This window comes from Cinclus cinclus, chromosome 4 (genome assembly GCF_963662255.1).
Source record: "Cinclus cinclus chromosome 4, bCinCin1.1, whole genome shotgun sequence".
NCBI lineage: Eukaryota > Metazoa > Chordata > Aves > Passeriformes > Cinclidae > Cinclus > Cinclus cinclus.
The window spans coordinates 29,940,281-29,963,787 of record NC_085049.1 but is presented as its reverse complement, the minus strand read 5'-3'; the positions used below and the strand labels follow the sequence as shown (position 1 = coordinate 29,963,787).

The 23,507-nt window shown below is 45.5% G+C and overlaps 2 protein-coding genes across 4 annotated transcripts in view; one reads left to right on the top strand and one right to left on the bottom strand.

Annotated features, from left to right (window-relative positions):
- The first annotated feature begins 1,225 nt into the window (after window positions 1-1,225).
- On the top strand, window positions 1,226-7,307 carry BID (BH3 interacting domain death agonist). The gene is made up of 5 exons (XM_062491006.1): window positions 1,226-1,250; window positions 3,123-3,306; window positions 4,645-4,787; window positions 5,572-5,775; window positions 6,880-7,307. The coding sequence occupies exons 1-5, from the start codon at window positions 1,242-1,244 to the stop codon at window positions 6,889-6,891; spliced, it is 552 nt and encodes a 183-aa protein (XP_062346990.1). The 5' UTR covers window positions 1,226-1,241; the 3' UTR covers window positions 6,892-7,307.
- A 5,247-nt stretch (window positions 7,308-12,554) lies between these two features.
- Window positions 12,555-23,507, bottom strand: part of BCL2L13 (BCL2 like 13) — a 33,426-nt gene continuing 22,473 nt past the window's right edge. The window contains exon 7 of one of the 3 annotated variants that reach the window (XM_062491900.1): window positions 12,555-15,167. In XM_062491900.1, coding sequence (XP_062347884.1) covers window positions 14,358-15,167 — 810 coding nt within the window. In that variant the 3' untranslated portion in view covers window positions 12,555-14,357. Of the gene's footprint in view, window positions 15,168-18,441; window positions 18,606-21,868; window positions 21,896-23,507 lie in introns of those variants that run through there. The other 2 variants (XM_062491901.1, XM_062491902.1) reach the window with 2 other exon arrangements.

The window sequence follows — 23,507 nt, the reverse complement described above, 5'->3', positions numbered from 1 at the left end:
GATTCATGGTCTCTTGAAATATGACTCTGGTTTGCTTTGGAGTTTGAATTTCTTTCTGCTTTCATTTCCTTCTTTTCTACCAGGACACTTAGTTATTTAAAACACAAATGTGAGGGGCTGTTACTGTGAAATAGAGTAATTTATCACTAGCCCAGGTCTTTGATGGTTAGCAGGCCTTTTGTTTGGGTTCCTTAGTGCTTCTAGCCCATTTTTGGTTAGAAGGTGCCTGTGAAACAACCTGGTTGTTCCCCTGGGTGAAGGTGGCTTGGTAGGGAGGGAGTGCCTACTTTTGGCCAGGCCTTGCTCATCAGGAGTTGAACCAGAGACTTCTGTGTGCAGCTGTGGGACTGCTGTGTCTAAGGCAGCAAATGCAAGGTTCTGACCCATCCATCAGCTGTTCCTGGCAGGATGAGGAAGGAGCACTGTGCTCCTACATCCAACAACTTTTGTAAGGGAGAGAAGGAGTCTCCCCTGTGCTCTTCCTTGTTGGGTGCCTCTTCCCCTGGACTCTGTCCTGCTTTCTCCCTTCTTCCTAGCTAGCCTCCCTGGAGGCTTAGCAGAGTTGCACTCGTGACTGGGAGCCTCTGTTGGCTCTTGATCTGACCTTCCCCATCGTAGACATTTGTTGGGAAGTATTGAAATGGGCCTGAGTATCCATGTGGATCTCTTGCATGGAAGGTGGGGAGAGGCACCCTTGAGGCCCTGCAGATGTATAGCAATGTCAGCTGGTTTTTTCATTTCAGAATATTCCGCTGTGCATGCAGACCCATCAGCTCACCTGTGCTCAGGAGGTGCTCAGGAGTTCATTTCTGATCACCCTGCTTTTCATTCCAACCTGTGGCTCCATGGAGGGTTGTCCCTCCCATCCCCAACAGCAGCTCTTGGTTTTCAAGCCTTATTTGTAGGTTGTGTCACTCCACGGTCTGTCACATGTCTATGGCAGGAAGGAGATTAGTGCCTCTCATTCACAGGGCCCTTCTCACTGAGACAATTGTGATTTCCTTAGCCCTTTTTCACGACTGATGTTGTGTGATGGGCAGCTCTCTCCAGAATTAGAAATACGAATCACTAAAAGGGACATTTACTATAAGACATGTCCAGACACATAAGTACAGGTGCAAGATGTGGATTTATGGGGATTTTTTTTTCCTTTCACACTTTTCTTTCTTACTCTTTCACAGGACGAGGATTTCCGGTCTGAAGCAGAGGGTGACCCAAGCTGCTCTGTCCCTGAATCCGTCATGGAACAGGTTAGAGTCAAACATGTCTGAAGTCAGCTGTTCACAGTGTACAGTGGTTCTCTGGTGCACTTGGCCTGAGATACCTTGAATGGGATAAGTCTCAGTGTTGGCTCATGGCCTTCTTGAATTTCCCAGAATTTCTGCAGTCAGAAATTTCTGCTTCTGTCACTGCTTTGAATACAGGGAAGTGAATGGAACCAGTTAGGTTGCAAGCTGCTTCCTTGCAGCTCTCAGTGTGGCTTTCCCTTGGGACTGCAGGCTGGAGATGTAGTTGTGTAAGAGACTATAATGTTTATTGGTAAAGCTACAAACTGCTAAAACTGATAAAGGAATGGGCACAGCCCTGTGATCAATGCATTGCTTTGGTTTGTGCAATGTTAAACACAATTAGGATGCTGTTACTTAGCACATTTAAATCTTACACATTGAACTGTAACTGAAATGTCTGTCATCCTCCCCCAGCCCAGGTCATGTTAGGGTGCAATTCTAACTCCCTACTCTGCCCTCCCACAAGCCTTTTTAACATAGCATGATTTAAAAAGGTATCAGTGATAAACTCAAGGACCAGTCCAGCAGGCTGTTGAAGGGGATTGCTACTGGTGCCCCAGTGAGCTCAGGTCCCAGGTGACCTGCACTACTGTCTTTAAGCATGCATGCTCAGATTATGGAAGATGTGCCTTCTGTTCATCTCTGACTGATCATATACTTTATTTTCCATTTGTTTCCATTTCTGAATGCTGCCTTTTGTTGACTTTGTTCCTTCTTTTGTCTGCCCAGTCTCAGATACGGTTATGTCAAAGCTTTACAAGTTTCTACTCCCCAAAACTCCTCTTCAGTTACCAAGTTGATCCTGGATGCATATTGTTGGCATAACAATCCATTCTTCTTTATTTTTCTTCTCCCTAGAAAAAATTAAGCCTAATTATTTTCTTACAGGCAGCATCATCTGCATATCAGAGTAAAGATTTTCTTTCTTACTTTATTTCTGTGCTTGCACCGCATCCCACTCTCTTACCTGTTTAACTAATTTTTTTGGGAAGTCGCCTGGTTTTTTGGAGGCCTTAGTTGGTTATGAAGCCTGGGGCTCCAGTGGGAACCCCATGCTTCTATCAGTCTGCCTGCCTCATGGGCCTCCTAAACATAATTAATTTGGGCACTCTGTGCTGCCTTGCTTGAAAGCTGCAGGTTGTGTGGCCATGGAGACAACCCTTGGCCATTTACTGGGGTGCTGCTGGAGGTGGCAGGGATCTGCCATCTCATGCCATCTCATCTTTCCTTGTGAGCAGCTTCTTGGCTCTCTATGAGGAGCTGAACAGGTTTATTATGGAGCTGGTTCCCTTGAAGAGGGAGAAGCGTGAACCTTGGGAGTTTTTGCAGGCTTGTGCTCTTATCTCTTTTTCCCACCTTGTTACTGCTCTGCTCTGATTACATGGAAGTGGGGACCTGCTGCCTTCTTTATGCACAGCAAGTAGAGTGCCAAATTCCCAAATGCAGGGGGTAAAAACCTTTCAAACACAGATGTGTGAGTAAGGGAAATGGATGGATTTTGTGGAATACACAGCTGTTTCGGAAGAGGAGCTCAGATCAGAGTTGCTGCCATTTCCACAGCTGGGGATGTGAGGAGAAGGTGAGCTGAGTTTTCAATATCAGTTTGTAAGAGCAGAGCCTTCTGTCATTCACTATGGGACAGTCCTGTGTGAGCCCATATCCAGGAGTCAGTCTGTGTTTGCTGAGGCCTCGTGGACCCTCTGGCCAATGCTGCTCAGGGTGCCCAGAGGAGGCCACGGAGACTGTTCAGGTTTGGAAAATGGTGCATGCCTAGATGCTTTGAGTGGGACATTTTCTAAGCGTGGGCTTAACAGTGATTTCCTTGTGTCTCAGATCAATGGATCTCTTCAGATGGAGCATGCACTGCTGTTCACCTTTCTGGAGGCATCCTCTGACTGTAAGTTCAAAGACCAGCTGCAATTCCTGCAAAGCCAACAGATCATGTGGTGCCAAGGAAGTGGTGATGATGATGATGAGCTTCAGACCGATGGCAATCGGAGTGGCCACTTTCAGAATGGTGAGCTAGGTGAGCAGGCTTTTGTCCATCCCACAAGTCTCTCTGAACATGGTGGTTTTCTTTTCTCATTTCTTATCTTTCTCACTGTCTGTTTCAGAGGAGTAATGTTTTCTCTATTGAGGAAACTTCACTGTGTGGTTGTTGGTGTTGGTAGCAAATTTAACACTTAGGTTAAGAAAACTGGTGCTTAGTACTTTTTCTCTCCATGGATTTCTGGAGCACCTGTCACTGGGTTTTGTCTGCAGCACATCAGACAAGGGCACAAAGCTGGTACTGGTGATAGCTGCCTTCAAGGAGTGAGATACTAAGCAGTTAAGTTAGGCCTCACGCTGCTCCTCAGGCAGTATCAGTACTTGGGCTAGGATCTTGGAAGAACTTGAGTTTTGAGTAAATCCCTTTCTGCTCTACTAGTCTCATGGAAGCTGTTCCTCAAGTAGCTTCTGGTCCTGTTCCTGCTTTGCTTGCCATCTGCAGGGTGGATACTGCCCCTTGCCCAGGGTGTGTCAGCTGGCACACTGACCTCAACTGAAGCAGGGTGAGAGGAACTGCTACAGTAAATAGCCCTCTCTCACACAAATTTGCACAGGTCTCATGCCAAAAGCAGGTAGGACAAGGTGTAAGGTTCTCAACTGAAAAAGGACAGATTCAGACTTAGATGTATGGAAGAGTTTTATAATGAGGGTGATAAAACACTGGCACAGGTTGCCCAAAGAGGTGATGGATGCCTCACCCCGGAAACATTCAAGGTCAGTTTGGCTGGGGCTTTGAGCAATCTAATTTAGTTGAATATGTCCCTGCTTATTGTAGGGGGTTTGGAGGACATGGCCTTTCAAGGTCCATTCCATGTCCCAGCTATTCTATGAGATGCTGTATTTTAGATGGTGCTTGAGATACAAGTCCTGACAAGTCACTTAAATTCTAGAATCATTAGGTTGAAAAAAGACCTTCAAGATCATGCACAGTTTCTCAATTCTCCTCTCTGGGCTATAACTGTCCTGTTCAAATTTTGGTTGGAGATGCTCTAACATGCCCTGAAGTGTGGTTTTTTTTGTGTTTTTTTTTTTTTTGTTTTTTTTGTTTTTTTTTTTTTTTTTTTTTTTTGGCAGGGTGAGACTACATTTTCCCTAAACTACAGATAGCTACAGATATAAACCCCTGTTTGCCACTATTTCTGGTAAGCAGCCTGGGTGCACTTAGAGAAATCATGCTTAGACTGGTCATGAATACACTCAGGGATGGGAAGGAGGTTCCTAATGGAGATCAGCAAAATGCTGTGACCTGTACTGAACCTGGTCTTACTACAGCCTGTGAACTAAATTCTGCTCTTTGTGTTGGCAGAATTGCCTCCAACAAATGAAGAAGTTATCCGGATCATTGCTGCTCAGCTTGCTGAGATTGGAGACCAGCTGGATAAAGAAATCCAAGGAAGAGTAGTAGAGAACCTAGTGCAGCACTTTCTGAATGAGCAACTGTCTAGAGAGGTGAGAGAAAAGCAGCCTGATATGTAGTTATCCTTTTAAATATTCTGCCTCTTTCCTGATCTGTCTTTGAAGGCATCTGCAGATTCATCCCAAACACTTACCTTTGATATGTTACGGGTGATTCTGTGGCAGAAGTTAATGTGTGAATTGGATTCCTTGGGTTCATCTCCTTTCTGCAGATGGTGAAATGGTGGTTGTGGAAAAAGACTGACTTTGAGGCATTTTGTCCTTCTTTTGATGGCCCCATGGCTTATCTTAGAAAATGAGCAGTCTGGCTAAGGCTTGTAGTACTTCTGGCCTTTGGACTTTGGTGCAAAGTCCTGTATATCTGCTGACCACCTTGTGGATAAAAATTGAGCAGATTAGTGACAGTAGCTTAACTTGTGCTTGTTACTGAGCACTGAAGAGACAGCAAGTCATGAGACCCTTTTCTGGTGCTGTGAGTGTGTTCATAGGCACAGTTTTTGGAGTCACAGTGGGTTTAGGCCTGGCTGGGTGACCTGCTGGGGTGGCCTCTTTCTACATGCAGTTGGCCCACCATCTAACATGCCTTGCTGCTATACAAGAGAAGTAAAGTTTGAGGTCTCTTGTGTTAAAAAAGAAAAGGAAGGCTAAGGATTAAGATCTACATCTGGATCAAAGGCTGTGATTTTTTTATTTTTTTTTAACATAATAGGCTGGCTGCCATAGCTGGGAGGAAGGGGAGCACATCCTGGCAGACTGTGCTGAGACCCCTTTCTGCCCCAGCTGTTGCACTGAGAATCCCTCTCTTCCTTCCATACAGGACATAGCCCTGCACATGTCCAGGGTAGTGAACGAGCTTACACAATTAATCCCCTCAGACATGGCACAGGAGAAGGCCATGTTGGTGCTAGCAATGGTCTTAACTAAGAAAATTTTGAACAGAGTGCCCTCCCTTCTACACCGTGTCTATAATGCCACTGTGAACTACATGAACCAGCAGTTCCACGACTACATTGTTGAAATGGTGAGTGCTGTCAAACAGCTCTGTGGGAGTCACAGCCAGCCTTTTAGCTGTCCTGGGTTATTCCCTGAGGGGTGACCTAGCTCTGAACTGCCTGTGGCCTGCTGGTTTCCCTGCAGTGCTCTGGATGTTGGGCCAGAAGGGAATGCCAGTCCTTGCAGAGCTCTGGAGATGAGTGCACTTGAGGGGGGTCATGTCACAGCTTCTGCTTGCCCCCCTCTGGCAGCAGCCAGTGAACAGTGTGCATTTGTTCTGTTGGGCAGAGAGCTGTGACTGCTCCTCCCTGCAGTTTCCTCAGGGAGCTGTACCAGTAAGATTGTGGTTAATGATTCTTTCTTTCCCTTGGGGAAGGAAAGCCTGTCCTGAGCTCTACTGGCTGCATTTCCCTCATGTCTTGATCCTGAGGTCTCTGCTCATCTTCCTCAGCTCCCCAGAGCTTGGGAGAAGGGGAAAGGAATTGCTTCTGAGAATTAACACTAGCAGAGGAACAATGAGAAATGGTCAATTCCACTCTTGTTCTCTGTTGGCACTTGAGCAGAGGTGGGAAGAACTGGGTAGGGGAGAGGATGCACACACTAATGTTAAGATTCAGTGGTCCCTGCGGAAGGTATTTGAGCAGGAAGGGCTGTGATCCTGCCTTGAGGAGAGGTGACACAGCTGTGCTGTGCTGCAGGCCTGTGGGACACTCCTGCACTGCAACCTTGCCAGGGACAGTGTTGGCAGCAACTCGCAGAGGGGCCTGGCTCACGTTGTCACTTTGCCTCACCCAGCACCCTGGGCACGGTGTCACTGTGCCTTGTCACTCAGCACTGGCCTTCCCTTCACTCAGTTTGGCTCCAGGGTTATGCCAGAAATGGGTCACTGGTGTGAGACTGACCTGTACTGCTGTCCCAGCTGGCTCGTGGCACCAAGGGCAGGGAGAGGGCTGGACTGGGCACCGGGGCTGTCCCACACTGTTCCCATGGGCCGTGTCCCTGCTGCTGGCACAGGAAGGAGCACGGCAGGTGGCAGTGTTGAACTCTTGGGCCGGTACAGAACAGAGCAGGGTGTGCTGCGGGACAACCCTGCTGCTGTAAATAATACCCCTTCTGTTTCTCTCCCCTCTAGCTGGGTGAGTGAGCTCTCCAGCCCTGTGTGGAGCATGTGGATTCCTGAAGACTTTCCTTGATGGATGGAGATAACTTGATTTACTCTTAACTTCTGAGATACAGCTGTGAAAGGGATGGTGGAGCTTCATAGATAGGCTTTTGTAGACTAGCACAGCAGTAATAGTAGTTTGAGCTGCCTGCCAGCTCTGTCAGTACCTGTAGGGAGTAGTGCTTGCCTCTCTCCTTTTACAATATTTTTTATTTTAGCAGCAGCCACCTTTGTTCAGTCTGCCTTGTGCCTCCAGAGGCCCAGGGCCTGCCTTCTCAGTGTGTCTTTTTTCTAAGCAGCTGTAACATTTTGCTTTAGTTATTCACTTCCTAGCCCTGCTTCTGCAGCTGAGCCATACTGAGTGTTGTTCCCAGGAAGGCCTCAGGCTATGGAATGGGTGGTTCATCAGCAGAATGGTTGGGGGTGGGTGGGTGGGAATCGGGTCTAGACGAGAACAGCTGGCAGCAAGAAGGAACAGAGCCCTCAGTGATAGAGGGGGGTGTGACCAGAGAAGGCTGACACCAGGACACTTCAGTATCAATCACCACCATACACTCGAGTTTGCTTGAAAAATAAAACTGAGGGAAAAATGTAAAGATAAAGGCAGAGTATGCACAAGGCAAGTCTTTTTGGGAATGCAACCTGGATAGACTTTAGAAAAAGTAGCATTATCTTGTAGTCCCATCTCAGGTTGAACAAACTTGGACTCAGGTTGTTTGATACATAATCACACATGATGGCAAATGTATCACCTGTGATCCAGCTCCCTCAGGACTTTTTCAAGTATGTAAATATTTTATGGGGTTTTTTAACTTAAATAAAAATTTCATTTCTGATGGCTACTACAGCTCTGCAGCGTTTCAGTTTCCACCTGACAATATTTTGTGCAAGTACTCGTGGCATTCTTCTAATTCACCATGGCTTATGATGCAGCTGGCAGAGACAGTGGTCCTGTCCTTGTGCCTTGCATAAGGAAGTTTCCTGTAAGTAAAACCACTTTTTCTTCCGGTGCCTGCACTAAAATGGGAGGAGAGGGGAACCACAGAAGTAGCTACACATTTTTTTTGGAAACTGTACCATTTATTAAAGTGCAACCTGGAGGCATGGTCTTACAGCAGTGTCCCATTAGCAAAGGGAAAAATGTATCTACCCCTTCACTTGAACTGTATATTGAACAATGAAGCTGGAAGGACTTTCTTGTCAAGGTGGAAACACTTTTATTAACCAAATGGCACAAGAAGCTTTAGACAGTTTTCCCCAAGAGGGCCGCACTTGCATATTGGAAGGAACAGTGTGACGAGTTCCTACGATGATGGGTGACCTGAGGAGCAGTCAGGGTATCTTCCCCCAGGCAGGCCTCTTGAGAACAGAATCCAAAACCCCTGCAAGTCTGTCACTATTTGCTTACACCCAGCAGAAGCCTAGAAGAAGAGATCCCCTAACCTGCTGCTTCAGAGTCAGTCCCATTAGTCTTTGCTACTTAACAAAGCAAGTGGCATTCTTTTGGTCTGAGTGGGTTTTTAGGTTTACACTTGAATAAAAGTGTATCCTGCAAATTAAAACTGAGGACAAAGCCCCTAAAGGTATAGCAATAAGATGCATCCTCTGCAGTTTGTTGTGTCCATATCGCTAGTGTCCCTTGCCTCCCCTGCAGATACTGCAGGGAAATCAAAAGCAGCTTCCACTGGAAGCCAACAGGAGCTTCCCCCACTTCTACAGCATGACCATAGACCTCTAGTTTGGAGGAAGCAAGTCAGCCTACCCAAGAGACTGAGAGAAGGTCAGCTCTAAGTAGAAAAAAAGAAGTGATAAAGTTATTTAACTTAAGGAGGTGGAGCTAGTGATGTGTTACGGTTCCCCTGGACTTAACACTACTGACTCTTCTGAGCTTGTGTCATTGCCCAGCCAAGTCCTGGTCTGGTGCCTTCACTGTATCAGATACAAACTGAGTTCTGTTGCCCAGACCTGGCCCTGCTCGGGGCCTGAGAGCTTGCTTTACCTGAGTCAAGCAGCGCTGGCCTAAATTTTATAAACACCCCCGCTTTATTTTTGTTACGGCAATACAGAGCTTGCACTCATAAGTACAGGTACATACATGAACTCAAAGTAGTACTGTTCCTGCAACCTTCCTTGTGCTGAAATTAAGCAGTCCAAGTCAAATAAAAGTCATGCACAGCTTCTGCCCTCACCAGGTAGACCAGCTATTGTGTCTCACACCTCCCCATTTCCTAGAATCAGCTAGGTTTGGAAAACACCTTTGATATAATGTCCAACCTATGCCCTAACATGACCTTGCCAACCAGACCATGGCACTGAGTGCCACATCCAGTGTTTTAAATCAGCTCCAGTGAGGGTGACTCCACCAGCTCCCTGGGCAGCCCATGCCAATATCCAGTCACCCTTTCTGTGAAGAACTTCTTCCCCATGTCCAAACTCAACCTCCCCTGGCACAGTTTAAGTCTGTGTCACCCTGGCCTGTCCTTGCTGCCTGGGAGAAGAGCCTGAACCCCAACCTGGCTGCACCTTCTTTTCAGGTACTTGTAGAGTGACAAGGTTTCCCCTGAGCCTCCTCCTCTCCAGGCTGAACACTCCCAGCTCCCTCAGCTGCTCCCTGTAGGACTTGTGCTCCAGACCCTCTCACCAGCCTTGCTGCCCTTCTCTGGACTCCCTCCAGCATCTCAACATCCCTCCTAAAGTGAGGGGCCCAGGACTGGACACAGCACTCGAGGTGCAGCCTCACCAGTGCTGAGTACAGCAGGACAGTCACTGTCCTGGTCCTGCTGGCCACACTATTCCTGATCCAGGCTAGGAGCCATTGGCCTTCTTGGCCACCTGGGCACACTGCTGGCTCATGTTCAGCTGCTGTCAACTATAACCCCAGGCTGCTTTCTGCCTGGCCACTGTCCAGCCACTCTGTCCCCAGCCTGTAGCGCTTCAGGGGACTGTTGTGGCCTAAGTGGAGGACCAGGCACTTGGTCTTGTTGAACTGGACTCAGCTTACCAATCCAGCATGTCCAGGTGCCTCCCAGAGCCCTCCTACCCTCCAGCAGACCAATACTTGCACCCATCTTGGTGTCATCTGCAAATTTGCTAATGTTCAACTCAATTCCCCTCATCCAGATCATCAATAAAGATACCGAACAGGAATTTTTCACTGGAAAACACTTTCTCCCACTGTGCTCCAACATGAGCAGACACCAACAGAGCCCAGAATATGACATTCTACTGAAGCCCTGGGCTTTCTGATGCCTGAAGACATGACACCTGGGCCAGCCCTGTGCATCTCTCCACCCCTCTTCCCCCCTTTCACAGCAAAAGATTCTAGTAATTACACTCTGAAACTCTGTAAGAGGAACTTGCTCTGGTTTAGTGAATGAGCGACCATGGTGCCAGAAGCATTTGGTTTTTTGCCAGAATAGCAACCTCTACCTTACTAAGGCTTTAGCAGTAGTGGCATACCTGACATACAGGGAAGGTTTATAACCTCAGATTATTTTATCTACTACAGTCATTAAGATGAAAGAAAGACCAAATTTCAGCAGCTTGCTTGTTTAGTACTAATTAAACTTTTCATTTGTGACCATTAGAAAGAATTGATTAGTTTAAAAATCCAGTCCAAAGTTTTAAGCCTAGCTGTGATCAGCACTGTGGGGGAAGGAAGGAAATGGGATTCTGGCAGCAAAACTTGTCCTGTGTAAGAGCACTCAGAACTGCAGCTTCCACCTGGCCCTTTGAGCTGCAGCTCTCTGAGAGTGAAAAATGAAGCCCTCACAAACAGCACGGATGGATTCCTATAGTACTGACCTGCCCCACACCCTGGATCTTCTGAAGAAGCTCAGGGGACTCAGGAGGCTCCAACCAGCACACAAGAACTCCAACATGGGCTGGGACCTGGCTCTGCATCTGCACTTGGGCTTTTGAGCAACAGAGGAATTCTGTCTTTGATCTCAGCCTCTTGTTCCTGCAGTGCCAGCTGAAGAAAATCCTTGCTTAGCTTCCAGCCACAATGCCCAACTAAGCATTGCTTAGAATTAAGCACAGCTGAATTTTAGTTGCACCTTATCTTGAAAGCCTTTCCCTTGACAGCTCCTTCTTGAGCATGCTGCCCACTGCAGTTCCTTAAGAATTTCCCATCCAGTTCTCTGCTGCTTTAGCATCTCAGCTTTAGGGTATGCTAAGGATAAAGTGAAGACAGAATGGATCTAAGGTAGATATTTTGTTAAAGTACAGGCCACTTGAGCACAGATATTGAGGCACTTCTGGAAAGGGGATGAGCAACACAAGTGAAAGCGATTCTATACGCCCTTTTGCAAGTATATAGCTCCTGCCCTCCCTCTGCCAGCTACAAGATCCATAGAGAGGCTGCATCACACCTTTCAGGGTAATTGGACCCAGCAGTTTAAGATTACTGTAATATACCTGAAGATAGAGGGGAGGAAAACTTCCATTTTCTAATTCACACCTCTTAAGAGAGCAGCCTCTCACTCAGGTCTGTAGGAACACTGCCATCTGAGCTTATCCACCCTTTGGTAATCCCAGCTCTGACCACAGGACTGCAAACTCTGCAGAACTCAACCCCACAGCTGACCTTTTTAACTAGTGGAGTGTTCCCAGAGGAAAGAGACTCATACAGGAGATTTTCTGAACATGTGGTCAGTTCAAATTCTTGCTGACATGACAAATCTAAAAGACCCCAGAAGGAGAACATTATAAAGAAAGGACCAAACAACTAAAACATACGGTGCAACTGTTGTTCCATGAGATGCAGCAACACACCAGATACTCAAGGCTTCTGCCTGACATGAAAATGCATAATGCCTAACACAGTCACTTATTTTCTGTACTACTGCTGCCACCTTCTCATTGCTGTGCATGAAAGCTTTTTATTTCATGCCCCACTGGGCTACTTGTGGCAGTAAGTTTGGAACTTTGTCCCTTGCCAGCCTGGATTTATTCCTGTCTGTCCTCTACCCATCTCCACACTACTACTGAAACAACCACATCCACAGAGAAGATGAAGTAATACCAGCTCTGCCTCCACCCTCCTCCCATTGGTGCACAACTTATCCAGTGTCCACAGAATCCATCTCTGCTTCAGAGTAATCTGCTGTGTGGCTAGAGGTGGGGCTGTACCAAAGCAGGTTCATTGTCTGCAGTAAGGAGGGGATGTAGGTTAAGAACAGTTCTCTGCAACAGAGAATGTGCCCACAAAAGAACCCAAAGCCATCAGCAAAGCAGCAGGAGAGGGGCAGCCCTGCCCTGACTGACCAAGCCATAAAGCTGCCCCTGCCACCTCAGAGACTGTACCACTCCCTGATAAACACATGTGAAACAAAGCAAAACTGTTCCTGCATGACTGTAACAAATGGAGCATAAAGAGACCTCTCCTCCACGTGGGGGAAGCTCCTGCAAGGGGCCAGGAGAGGGAACTGCTGTGGTGGGAATGCAGACACCAGAGTCCGTGGCATGAGGAGGTCCCAGCGACCCCTCCTGGGGACACAGCACAGCAACGAGTACCAGCAGGGCACCAGAAAACGGCAAACAAAAAAGTCAATTCAATTTTGCAGTGTGATAAAAAGAGTCGAGCTTTTTTTTTTTTCTGGTAAGGCCAACCTGCTATGTTTTGTACATGGAAGAAGAGCAGTGATCAACAGTAGAGTCCAGAGCTCCCAAGTTCAGTCCACAGCAGCAGTACATACACAACAACCCTTCCTCTTAATATTCAACTTCATGCACACACAGTTCAAAATCCAATAAGTTTTCTAGAAAATCCATTTCACAAAAGCTTACACAAAAATAATTCCTCAGAATCTGACACATTCTAACTTTCCAGCATCCTGGGATATGAAAATGCAGCAATATCCTAAAATAGAGAATATGCTAAGATCTCTTCACTCTGAGATCCCTTAAGAAACAGGCTCATCAGATGTACTCTTGATATGGTTTTTTAGAAATAAAAGTACCTTGTCTTTGTGCTTTGCGAAGAGTTCCATAAGCTCATGTTTTGTTTTTTACTTTATTACGAGTTCCCTTTCACCTTCCTCCATCTGGTCTAAGCCACCAACCCTCAGAGATGCATCCACAGTTGTGCCTGGGAAGCCCAAGGTGCTGCCTACAGAGCCACAGGATGGACAAGGACAGACACACAAATGTGCTGAAAGAGGAACACTTGCAGCTGGATCCCACTAAGGATACAGCAATACTTGTAAAGGCTTCTCTCCACACACACCTGAAGTGTTGTGACTGCAGGAAGGGGGATTTCCTTTTTTTTGCCCAAGTAAATTGCTCATCATTTGTGAACCTGTAAGTTTAGCTAATTACAGATTCACAGTCGCAAAAGAAATTGTACTGAACACCACTCTGGGCCAGGTCAGGAACAAGCAGATAGAGATGTTTAATGCTCTTTTGCTCAGTTACTAGAATCCATTGCTTTATATATCTGGGATTCTGTCACAGGCAAAACCAAGTTAGGACTAAATACTCTGTGCTTAACTTGGGAAAGACAATGCAGACTGCAGCGTGACACAGGACAGCAGAGCGTTAACGTCTGAATTGCACTAGCACTGACCTTGCTTCCACATGGTTTTGCTGTATTTTTGCTGAATACATCCCACATATCAGAGTACTGATCCCAACGGCACCGTGTCCAGCATGAATTTCGTACCTCTGGTAACTGAAGAGTTTGCAGTAAAGAGGGCTGGGCAGGAGCAGAGCAAATGGATTCTCAAACCAGCAAATAGCAGTGTCCCTCCCATCCTCCTAGGAAGCACCTCTGCCCCAGGAACACCAGGATGCTCAGAGATAATACAGTTATAGAGAGGCAGCATCTTCACAGGATGGGGCTCCAGTAAATGTTAGGGGCCAAAAGACTGTGAGCCAAGAGGTAAGAATAAGCACTGTCCCACTGGGACTTAGGAGGAACCTGGAAGATTATGAGGAGCAGTGCTGTACCTGAGAGGAAGCTGAGACAAAAGGGACACCAGCCTCTTGCTACAGGACTCAGGTTGGCTAATGTTTGTTAGGAGGGCTCAGGGGCACAACAGGAAGTGACAAGATAGCACAGCTGCAACAGCGGTCAATCTGAGAAACAAAAATCTCCAGAGGTTGGCAGCAGTTGGCTCTCCCCTTCCCCTGGGGATTCTCTGTTCCAGTTCCTAGAGTATGAGCACCCCTTTCTTCAGCACCTGCACTTTAAGTTCTTAAATTTGCAGATTTTTTTTTTTTTTTAAAAATACCCCCGTGCTTTAATCACGAAAAACCAATCCCCGTCCCAATTCTACTAAAAACATGATTGTCCGTAGCTGGAGGCTTATTGAACAACCTCACCTCATCACCACTGAGTTAACTCAAATGTCCAATTGAACAGCAGGCAGCTCAACCTTTAGGTAACACAACTACAAAAATTGGATGTGCTCTCTTCTCTCCTCCTCCTCCTCAAGAGAGCTCTGTTACTTTTTCCTAAGCGCCAGCGCTACTCCGACTGCCACAGCTAATATAGCAACTGCAGCAGCCCCGCCATACAGCAGTATAGATTTCCCTTCTGGCAACAGGATAGGCTTCTCCTCTGCAGCTGAGGATTTCTCTTCTATTTCTTCCAAACGGCCCTCTTTCCCCACTTTTTTTTCCCCTGGAAGCAGTATTTTCTCAGGTTCTGGTGCAGCCTTTTCTTCTGACAGGGCTAACTTTGGGACAGGTTTACTTAACACAGAGATTTCAGGTTCAACAAGCTCTTCAGCTGATTTTCCCTTTTCCTCATGTTTTGTATGCAGAAGTGTGGAGGGATGTGCTTTTTCAGCAGCAGCAATTTCAGGAGGTTTTATTTCCTGTAAAGAAGCAGAGGTTTCTGGAAACACTGCCTGCATGGTCTCTGCAGCGCCAGCTGGCACCACTGCTTCCTCAATCCCCTCTGGTATCTCTTCCTTCTCCACGTGAACAATGTCAGAGTTGGAAGAGTTGTTCTCACTTCTCTCTTCACCCCCTCCGTTGCTGTCCAGGCTTTTGACTTCTTCAGGATCCATAGCCACTTGCTGCCAGGACTCGGGTCCCAGGGAGACTGGCAGGCTCTCCGTGTGCCAGCTCTGACTTGCCGACAGGGAGACGGGCAGGCTCTCCGACTGCCACGACGTGGTCACGGTGGGGGACTCTGGGGGGCTCACCTGCCCTGAGTTGTCACTGGTCAGGATGTAGATGTCATTGCTGTCCTCTGCAATGAGCCCGGGATACTCTTCCTCTTCGGATTCCAAAGTGAAGACTGTTCCCTATGGACAAAAAAGAGGATACAACACATGAGCAATGCCTTCAGCAGTCCCTCCCCTGTAAGGACAGAGCAGAACAGGACACCTGAAAACTTGGTAAGCTGTAAGAAAGATGAGAGAGCCTCTGCAGGAGCAGTAGCTGCCTGATCTATATTTCAGTAAAAATTACAGAAGTCAGCTGGTCCAGCTGGCATGTCCAGAGAAAGGAACCCCTTACATGAGCTTTGCTGGGAGATCCTCCTTTCCCTGATGTTACTTTATCACCACATCACCAAAACACACCACATGGCCATTATTAACCTGACAAGATACTAAAGTCTGAAACCAAACTGCAAGAGAACAAAGAAAAAGAAAGCAAACGCAAATACACAATCCCAGCTGAACACCATTCCCCACTCCTTCCTGTGCAAGTGCTCTCTGTGGCTTGTCCATTTTCATCTAACAGTGTTCCTCTTACATTGATTTGACCCCATTTCCAGTGCTATGTGAAGCCTGTATTTCTACTTTGTACCAACAAGCTGGAATCTACAGTAATGCTAGTATTTTACTACAATTTTAGCTATTCTTAAACAAGTTCACTTTTGAAGATTGCCATTGTAACTTTGGCTACACAACTGAAGTTGAAACCAACAACCAAGCACAAACACCCAGAGATGATGAGAAGGTTTGCTTGCTTTTCTTTAGCTAGGAAGAATCTGTAGGCATCCTGAAAATTTAACAATGGGTTTCAGCTGGAGAAACTGCAGGTGTAAAATACTGATTCCCGATCAGCCCTAGTTCATGCACTGGGCTCAATGTTCCATGGTCTGGAATATCCCTTTGGATATCTGGCATATCCTATCCGAGCTCAGCTGCCCTGGCCGTGCTCCCTCCCAGCCTCTTGGGCCTCTCCTCACTGGCAGAGCATGAGACACTGAAAAGTTCTTGATTTAGGGGTAGCACAACTTAGCAACAACTAAAACATCAGTGTGTTATCAATGTTACTCTCATTCTAAATCCAAAACACAGCTCTGTACCAGCTAGGAAGAAAATTAACTCTATTCCAGCTGAAATGAGGACAAATAGATAGGGGCAGAGAGGAACTCCAAAGTTTCCTACACCATATAATTGAAGTCTGTGAAATAATTAACAAAGATTCAGTAACTTTCTTGTTTGCAACAAGAATGATTTGAATATTCTATCAAGTACTGCAGTGCTGGGAGCCCCTTCTGTGCAAATTCCAAACTACCCTCTACAGTTCCTCATAACAAAAAATTCCATTCATTCTCTTTCTCCCTGCTCCCTTCCACACACAATAGTTCTCCCAAAGTACTTTAAGCAGTTGTCCCTTTTTAAAACCCTTCCCAACAGCTGTGAATTTGGGGTTTGACTCCTACCTAGTTTCCCATTCCAAGATACCTCCTTGATTGTTTCACAACTTTTTATGGATCCATAAGGTGACCTGTGTCAGGAATTCATCCCAGTTGTAAACAGACACTTTTTATTTTGTAGAGATGTTTTTAACCCTCAGCCCACAGAATTTTGGAAGATATTTGGCCATGGGCAAAGGAATATTGCAGAACACTTGGAAAGGAACTTTTCTTAATAAATGCCTTTAAATTGGTTGAATGTGGGAAACATCATCCAGCTTGGTAAGATGTCCAGGAACTAAAGTGAAAAGATGCAGAGTTCCTCAGGGAAAGGGTTAAAAGCAATTAAGCTGTGCACTAAGCATTTGAGGATCACCACAAAGTCTTAACTCAGAATGTTATAAAAATGAGTAATACTCTCACTGGAATATAAGCCATTAACAGACACCTACGATCAAAGTCAATTTTTTATTTCCAGAGGTGACACAGACTCAGAAAAAACAGCGAAGAACAACAAAATAATTAGAGGTAAAACCTGCAGTCTCATGAATCTCTGTACTATCTTCCTCTCTGTTCAGCTCTCTACTTCAGAGATCAGGGTGAATTTATTTCCTGTCCACACCACATCATAGTACACTAGATCTGTGATGTGACATTAGAAGAAAGAACATGGACACACAACACTAATAACAGGTCTACTCTTGAGATTCCAAAGGAAGTGCACACATGCTGCTGTGACTCACTCAGCATGAGGCATGTACAGAATATTCCAAAAACATACTATGAGCCGAGGATTTGTGAGCTCTGGTGATTGTAGCAAAAAAAGCACCAACAAGGGCTACATTGAGACCTTGAATTCCCCTGAAGTTACACACTGTGCACTGGTGAAAGCCAAGAGGCTTTGAGCCACGACTCAGCAGCCCACTAAAGGGAGGATGGATCCACCCGTAGTCAGTGGGGACAGCAGGCCCAGAGACGGCCCTGAAATTGAAACCATCCTGATAATTCTAACATACTTTCACTGGAGATCTGCTTCTCACAAAATACAGGTGAGATCTGGGCACATCCAGAGGGTAACATGCAGGATAAACTGCTTTGGAGAGGGTAAGGAAACGAAGGGAAGGTTATACAAGGAACATGGGCCACCCTCATAATTTCAAATACCTCATTAATACGTGTACCATCACTACACACACAGCCTGCCTTCAGGAGGGAGGAGGGCCAAAGGGGCTCAAGAGTTTTATTGTTCCTTTTCTCACGCCAACTGTGCTGACCTCAAAAGAGTTATCAGCTGCTGGCTCCCTATAAATCAGAGCCTTATGCAGCCTGGCTGATTCCTTTCTGTCTTTACAGACAATTTCCCTTCCGTGTCACTTCTCAGGGACACAACTCCCCAGGCTTGGACAGACAGATCGCCCGTGGTTGGGAAGGCTGGGGCAGAGCTGACACACTGGCACTGGACAATTCCAGCAATTTTTCGGTAAAAGATTATGAAGCTTTAATTGAAAATCCAGACAGTAATGGGCATTATTTAGGATACACGATTAATATTTCTTGAGCTGAATTAAGATTTAATACATGAAGTCAAGCGGATAAAGCTCGGATTCTGTGCCAGTTCAGTTGAGGTTTGCACTTTGGTGGTTTTTTTTCTTTTTCGTTTTAAAGCAGATGCAATAAAAATTGAATGACATTTAGGACAATTCTCTGGATTTATCTACAGATGTGACCTAGAAGCAAAGCTCCAACAGGCAGATTATTTCAGGACAGGATGAAACATGTGGAAGGATTTTTAATAACCTGAGGAGGCCTTATATAAGCCCTACACTTTAGATTTAATAATAAGTAAGTAAGGAATGTATGTACACATTTCTTTATCTGCTTTGTTTATTGTAAATAGACAGTATACTGCTTCAAACCAGACGCATCAGAGTTGCTCTTTTTCACATCTGCAGTTGGAAACTTGCAAACTTGGGAGTGCTTTTCCTCATCCAGCATACTTAGAGAACCAAGTCAGGTGTGGTAGAGAAGCTGGAGTCCCCCACTGCAGCTTTCTGTCACTCCTGATCCCAACCACGGCCACCTGAAGAAAGAGCTGGCACAGCGTATGAGGAGACTGAGAACTGCACATTTCCCTGCTCGGCTAGAACACAGCAAGAAGGGCCACATCCCATAAGGCAGTCTTGGGGAAAAGATCAGCTACCAAAACCAATCACTGTCCTCAGCCTATGGGGTTTGACCCAGGCATGTTCCACAATGCTTCTACACGTGACAGGAAACACTGTTAACAAATGTGGCACACTTGCCCTCAGGAGAGGCCAGTATGCTACACTGGACAACAGCAAAATGGTAACAAAATGAAAAGAAAGTCTGAAAGCTCCAACAATAATATGGTACAGAACTGTTACTTAAAAACACCTGTTAAATTTCAATTACAATTTAAAGACAGCAAACATAACAAAACCTCCCCCAAATACAGAAACTGACTCAAGTATATTATGTCTATTATGTTTTCTGTATCTTTCATAGTTTTCCAATATATCTGTTATTAAGCGTATACAAACAAATAGGCTCATTACCTATAGTATATATTTGCTGAACAGCAAAACCTTTAACTACACATAAGGAAAAAAAAAATCCTTATTTCACAAAATAATAATTTCAGTACAATCAATACAAAGCTGCTTCTGGTACCAAGAGATATTCAAATCAAAATTGTGCATGTCTGCAAGATAAAAGCAACTTATTCCTTTACAAAAAACAGTAGGAGTAGCAGCACACATTGCACCTATAATGAGATTAGAACAGAAGAGATCCCATTAAAGTGTCTATTCAATAGAGTTTGCTGCATCTTAGAGCAGACTTTGAAAGTCCTGCCTTGTAAATTCCAAAGACCAGGAAAATGCAGAACAGCTGTGTCTAATTGCTGTTGAGACTTCTTCCAGGGTTTGGTTTTAAGTGTTCTCAAAACCTCAACTGGTCTCTCTGGTTCAGTTCTTAAAGTAGAAACAAGGAATGATGTAGATAGGTAACTCACACAAAACTCATTTCTAAACTCATTTCTCATTTCTGAATTACAAAAAAGCCCACCTGAAAAATGTACAGCCCAGCAATCCACCTGTACACCCCAGATCCTGATTTTGTCCAACACAGGTAAAAATTCTGTACAGAGAGTGCCACCAGGGGAAAAAGTTTCCATGTTCTTCAACTCCTCAACATGAAACTAAACAGAGCCACATAAAATCCCTGAGAAAAAGAGTATCCTGAGGTTGAAGAGGAAATGCTGGCAGAACACAATGTCCCAGGAGAGCAATCTTGGCTATAATAAAAATTTCAAACACTCAACTCAGCTAGAAAGTTTCTTAGGTAAGGGCAATGACTATCTTGTAACATAACCTATCCCAGAGAGAAATGAAGTTCAAGAAGTGTTTGGACAATGCTCTCAGGCACATGGTGTGGCTCAGGGCTTGGACCCAGGGAACTCAGGATATTCTATGCTTCTATGGCCACCTTCCCTGCACCAAACAGTATCACAGCAACAAGCACTAGGAGCCCATCAAATGCATTTGTGCTTAAAATCCAGTTCTGAAAAACAAGAGGCAAGGAGTGATGAACTGCCCTATGTCCAGGGATCCTAAGACATCTCCCACAGGGAAATAAGCAAACTTCCCACAACAACAAACTTCCCTAGAGCTGGGAATGTGCTGGTAGCATGATCTGTAGCTGTGGCAGAGGAACAGCTGTGTGCTGGGGTAGGGGTGCCTGTGCTCAGGAATGGCTTCACTCCCACCTGGGTGTGCCCAGGCTGTGGCTCCATCTCTCTGCCCAGCCCTGTTATACCAAACCTTTACAGACCATCAGGGAAGACAGACCAGACAGTATCACTCAGCTAATCCTTCAGAGAAACGGATTATAAAGGAGCTGCTGACAACATTCAGATCCAGAACAAAACATTCTAAAATATAAAGAAATCCCAAAAAGCCCCCAGGCACTTGCTGTGTCTCTCTGTTCATCCCTCTGAAGCTGTCAAGATAGGTGGAGCCAAAAAAAAAGAGAGCAGAGATCTTACAAATAGGACTGCACTTTTTTTAAGAAAAAAAAAAAAAAGGAAAAAAAGGTCAAGTGAACCACATCAAAGCACTCTGATGTAGCAGCCACTTCTCTCATTCCCTTCAAGGAATACTTTGGCTAGAACAGCCTGCAGAAATGATCCTCTATCATCCCTGCAATCCAACATAACCTCTAGAACCTGCAGAAAGTCAGCACCAAAGCCAACACCCTTTAGGTTTCAGTCTCATGGGTTTAAAATGAGGTAAATTCAGTTATTTCCAGACCACTTCTCCAGACTTGAAGTTGTTGGAAGGGAAAAGAGAAAAGAGATCTAATTGCTTCTTCACTATTTAATTTCCTTCTTCAGCCACAGTGCCTAAAAATGAAAAAAATCTATTACTGTACCAAAGAAGTTACATATAAATAAAAGTAGATACTTCGCTGCAGTATCCCATGATACAAGCATAAAGTATAATTATTTTGAAAAGAAAACAACTTTCTAGGACTCCTCTAACTAGGCTGCCCTTTCTTGCATCTCTGCCACATTAAACTTCCTTCTCTCTCCTCCAGCAGAGCATGTCTCTCTATTTCTGCATTGTCATTCCCAGGGCAGACACCTGGACTGCTGCAGGAGATTTTCATCTCCAGAATAACAAACTGACTGACTTCCCTATAATGACAACTGCCTCTTTACTCTCGTTCTCCTCCAGATCGTTAACACTCTCTAATACGTGTATAATTCAATCACCACCAGCAAAGAAAACAACTAAACCAGCTGCAAAGCCCAAGACAAAACACTGGAGACACAGAGAAAACAGCTCCTCTAAGGCTGAGATAGGATACTGTAAACACTGTAGATTTCATACAAATTTACTTTTATTCCCTTCAGCATGGGCAGTTAACTAGTTAAATGCAAATCCAGGTCTGAACTCAATGAGACAAGACCCCTGGGAAGGCAGAGACAATTTCTGCCACAGGTCACAATATAAATCCCAGGCTTGTGCTGAGAAGAAAGGTTATTAACTGCACTCTGATAAACAGGTTCAAACAAGGGGAAAGCAGAAGGGCTGGTAACAGGAATGGGAACCTGAGAGGAAAAAAAAAGCCAGTTAGCCTCCAAGAAAACTTACTCTTTTCTCCTCAGAGACATTGCCAGATATTTCTACAAAGACAAAATCTAACCATGGAAAACAGGATCAGCAGAGCTTGAGAAAAAATAAATTATTTGGGAAAGGGTGGGAAAGGAAGAGGGAAAAAATCCTTACCAACTGACTGGACTTACTGTGCACTTTTCCAGGAGACCAAGAATTGCTTCTGATGCAGCAGCATTCAGCCCTGGAGAAGTCAGAGAGAGCAAAAAGGCAGGGGAGGTAGGAGGAGAGAAGGGAGGGGAGAGGAGGAAAGGGGTGGGGAGAAGAGGAAAGGGGTGGGGAGAAGAGGAAAGGGGTGGGGAGAAGAGGAAAGGGGTGGGGAGAAGAGGAAAGGGGTGGGGAGAGCCTGTGCACACTGCATGTCTGTTTTCTGAGCCCCTAACACTGGTTTTGGGAAAAGAAAAGAACAAAGTTGCTTGTAAATCCAGCTGGGCATTGTTTTGCAATGGCTCAAGATGATAAAGGAAGAAGGTCTTAGTAGGATCAGTGGACCCACTAGTCAGGAGGAAGAAATGCCTGTCCTCATATATGTCTGTTTAGAGAACCTGGAATGCCCAGCATGCTTTTTGCTCCAAGAGAAGTCATACTAAAACAGTCAAACAGGTAAATACAAGAGTTGCAGCCAAACCATACAGAGCAATTAGTGAAATAGGGAACATACAAATATGCCAGCTATTCCCTCACCAACCAACCAAGCCACCAGTACATCTCAGTCCCATACTGCCATCAAAAGTCAGCTAAATTACAATTTTAGTGCCTGAAGGGAGTATGGGAGGGGAACATTGTTCCAACACACCATCTCAGCACCATATCTCTGTGGGACTGGCATGGGAAATCAAAAAGCAACTTCTCATCCTGCAGTATATCAAATTTCTCATTTCCCACAAGCCATGCCAATTTCTTGAAATCTGCTGCGCAGCTACCCAATTTGTAAACCTTTATTCCCTTGAGCTGGAAATTTTGCTTCTAGTTAGCTGTCTACCATCCTCAGTCAGATGCCTTCCTGGACTCACAAGCCTCCTGATCACAAGAGAACCTCAAGTGTTGCACACATGCAGAACACTGGGAGCTCTTCCAGCCGCATCGTGGCTGCACAGAATGATGCAGCAAATGGATGACACAGCTCTGTGCAATTCTGACTCCACAGATCTGCAGTGAGGCACAGCAAGGACTCAGCTGACCCTTTACCTTTGACTGGCTACTCCCCTCCTGGCCAAGGTTGACTTCAATCCAAAAATTGAGGAAGAGCCCAAATTACATGGTGCCAAGAGATGAGACAACACCAGAGACACCACAGAACTTTTCAGGTCTGCCCCTGAAAAGCTGAATCCTGTGAAACTCTCATCTGCTCCAGGTCCACAGAAAACCAGACAGGCTATTCTTGCATCTCACTTTTAAGCAAGCTCTTAGCAGCTGCAGGAAAGACCTAACTTCATACATCTCCAAAATAACACAAAAATTGAGGTTCTTACTGTCACAGCAACATGAGTCACTGGAGACTCCCAGGTTTACACACCGCTCTTATGGCTCAAGCAAATTATTACTGACAACTTGATCCGGCACACAGAGCTCCTGTGGCAGATGCTTATCTTAAAAAATGCAAACACTCCAACACTTCCCTGTGGCTACCAGCCTGCCAGGCTCTTCCTGGCCCTTCTCAGAACACAACCTCTCCCATGCTGGCCCCATGCCCTGCTCCCAGCACTGCCATCCCATAGACTTGGAACAAACCCAGAAACAATCCACAGGGTGAAAATGAACCTTTTCCTTATAGGGAGGAAAAAAATATATATAAC

Bases quoted from the DNA above. Each gene is read 5' to 3' on its own strand.
- BID (XM_062491006.1), top strand. The intron at 3,307-4,644 runs GTGAGCTAGGTG...TTGTGTTGGCAG, and splicing joins GAGTGGCCACTTTCAGAATG to AATTGCCTCCAACAAATGAA. The intron at 4,788-5,571 runs GTGAGAGAAAAG...CCTTCCATACAG, and splicing joins ATGAGCAACTGTCTAGAGAG to GACATAGCCCTGCACATGTC.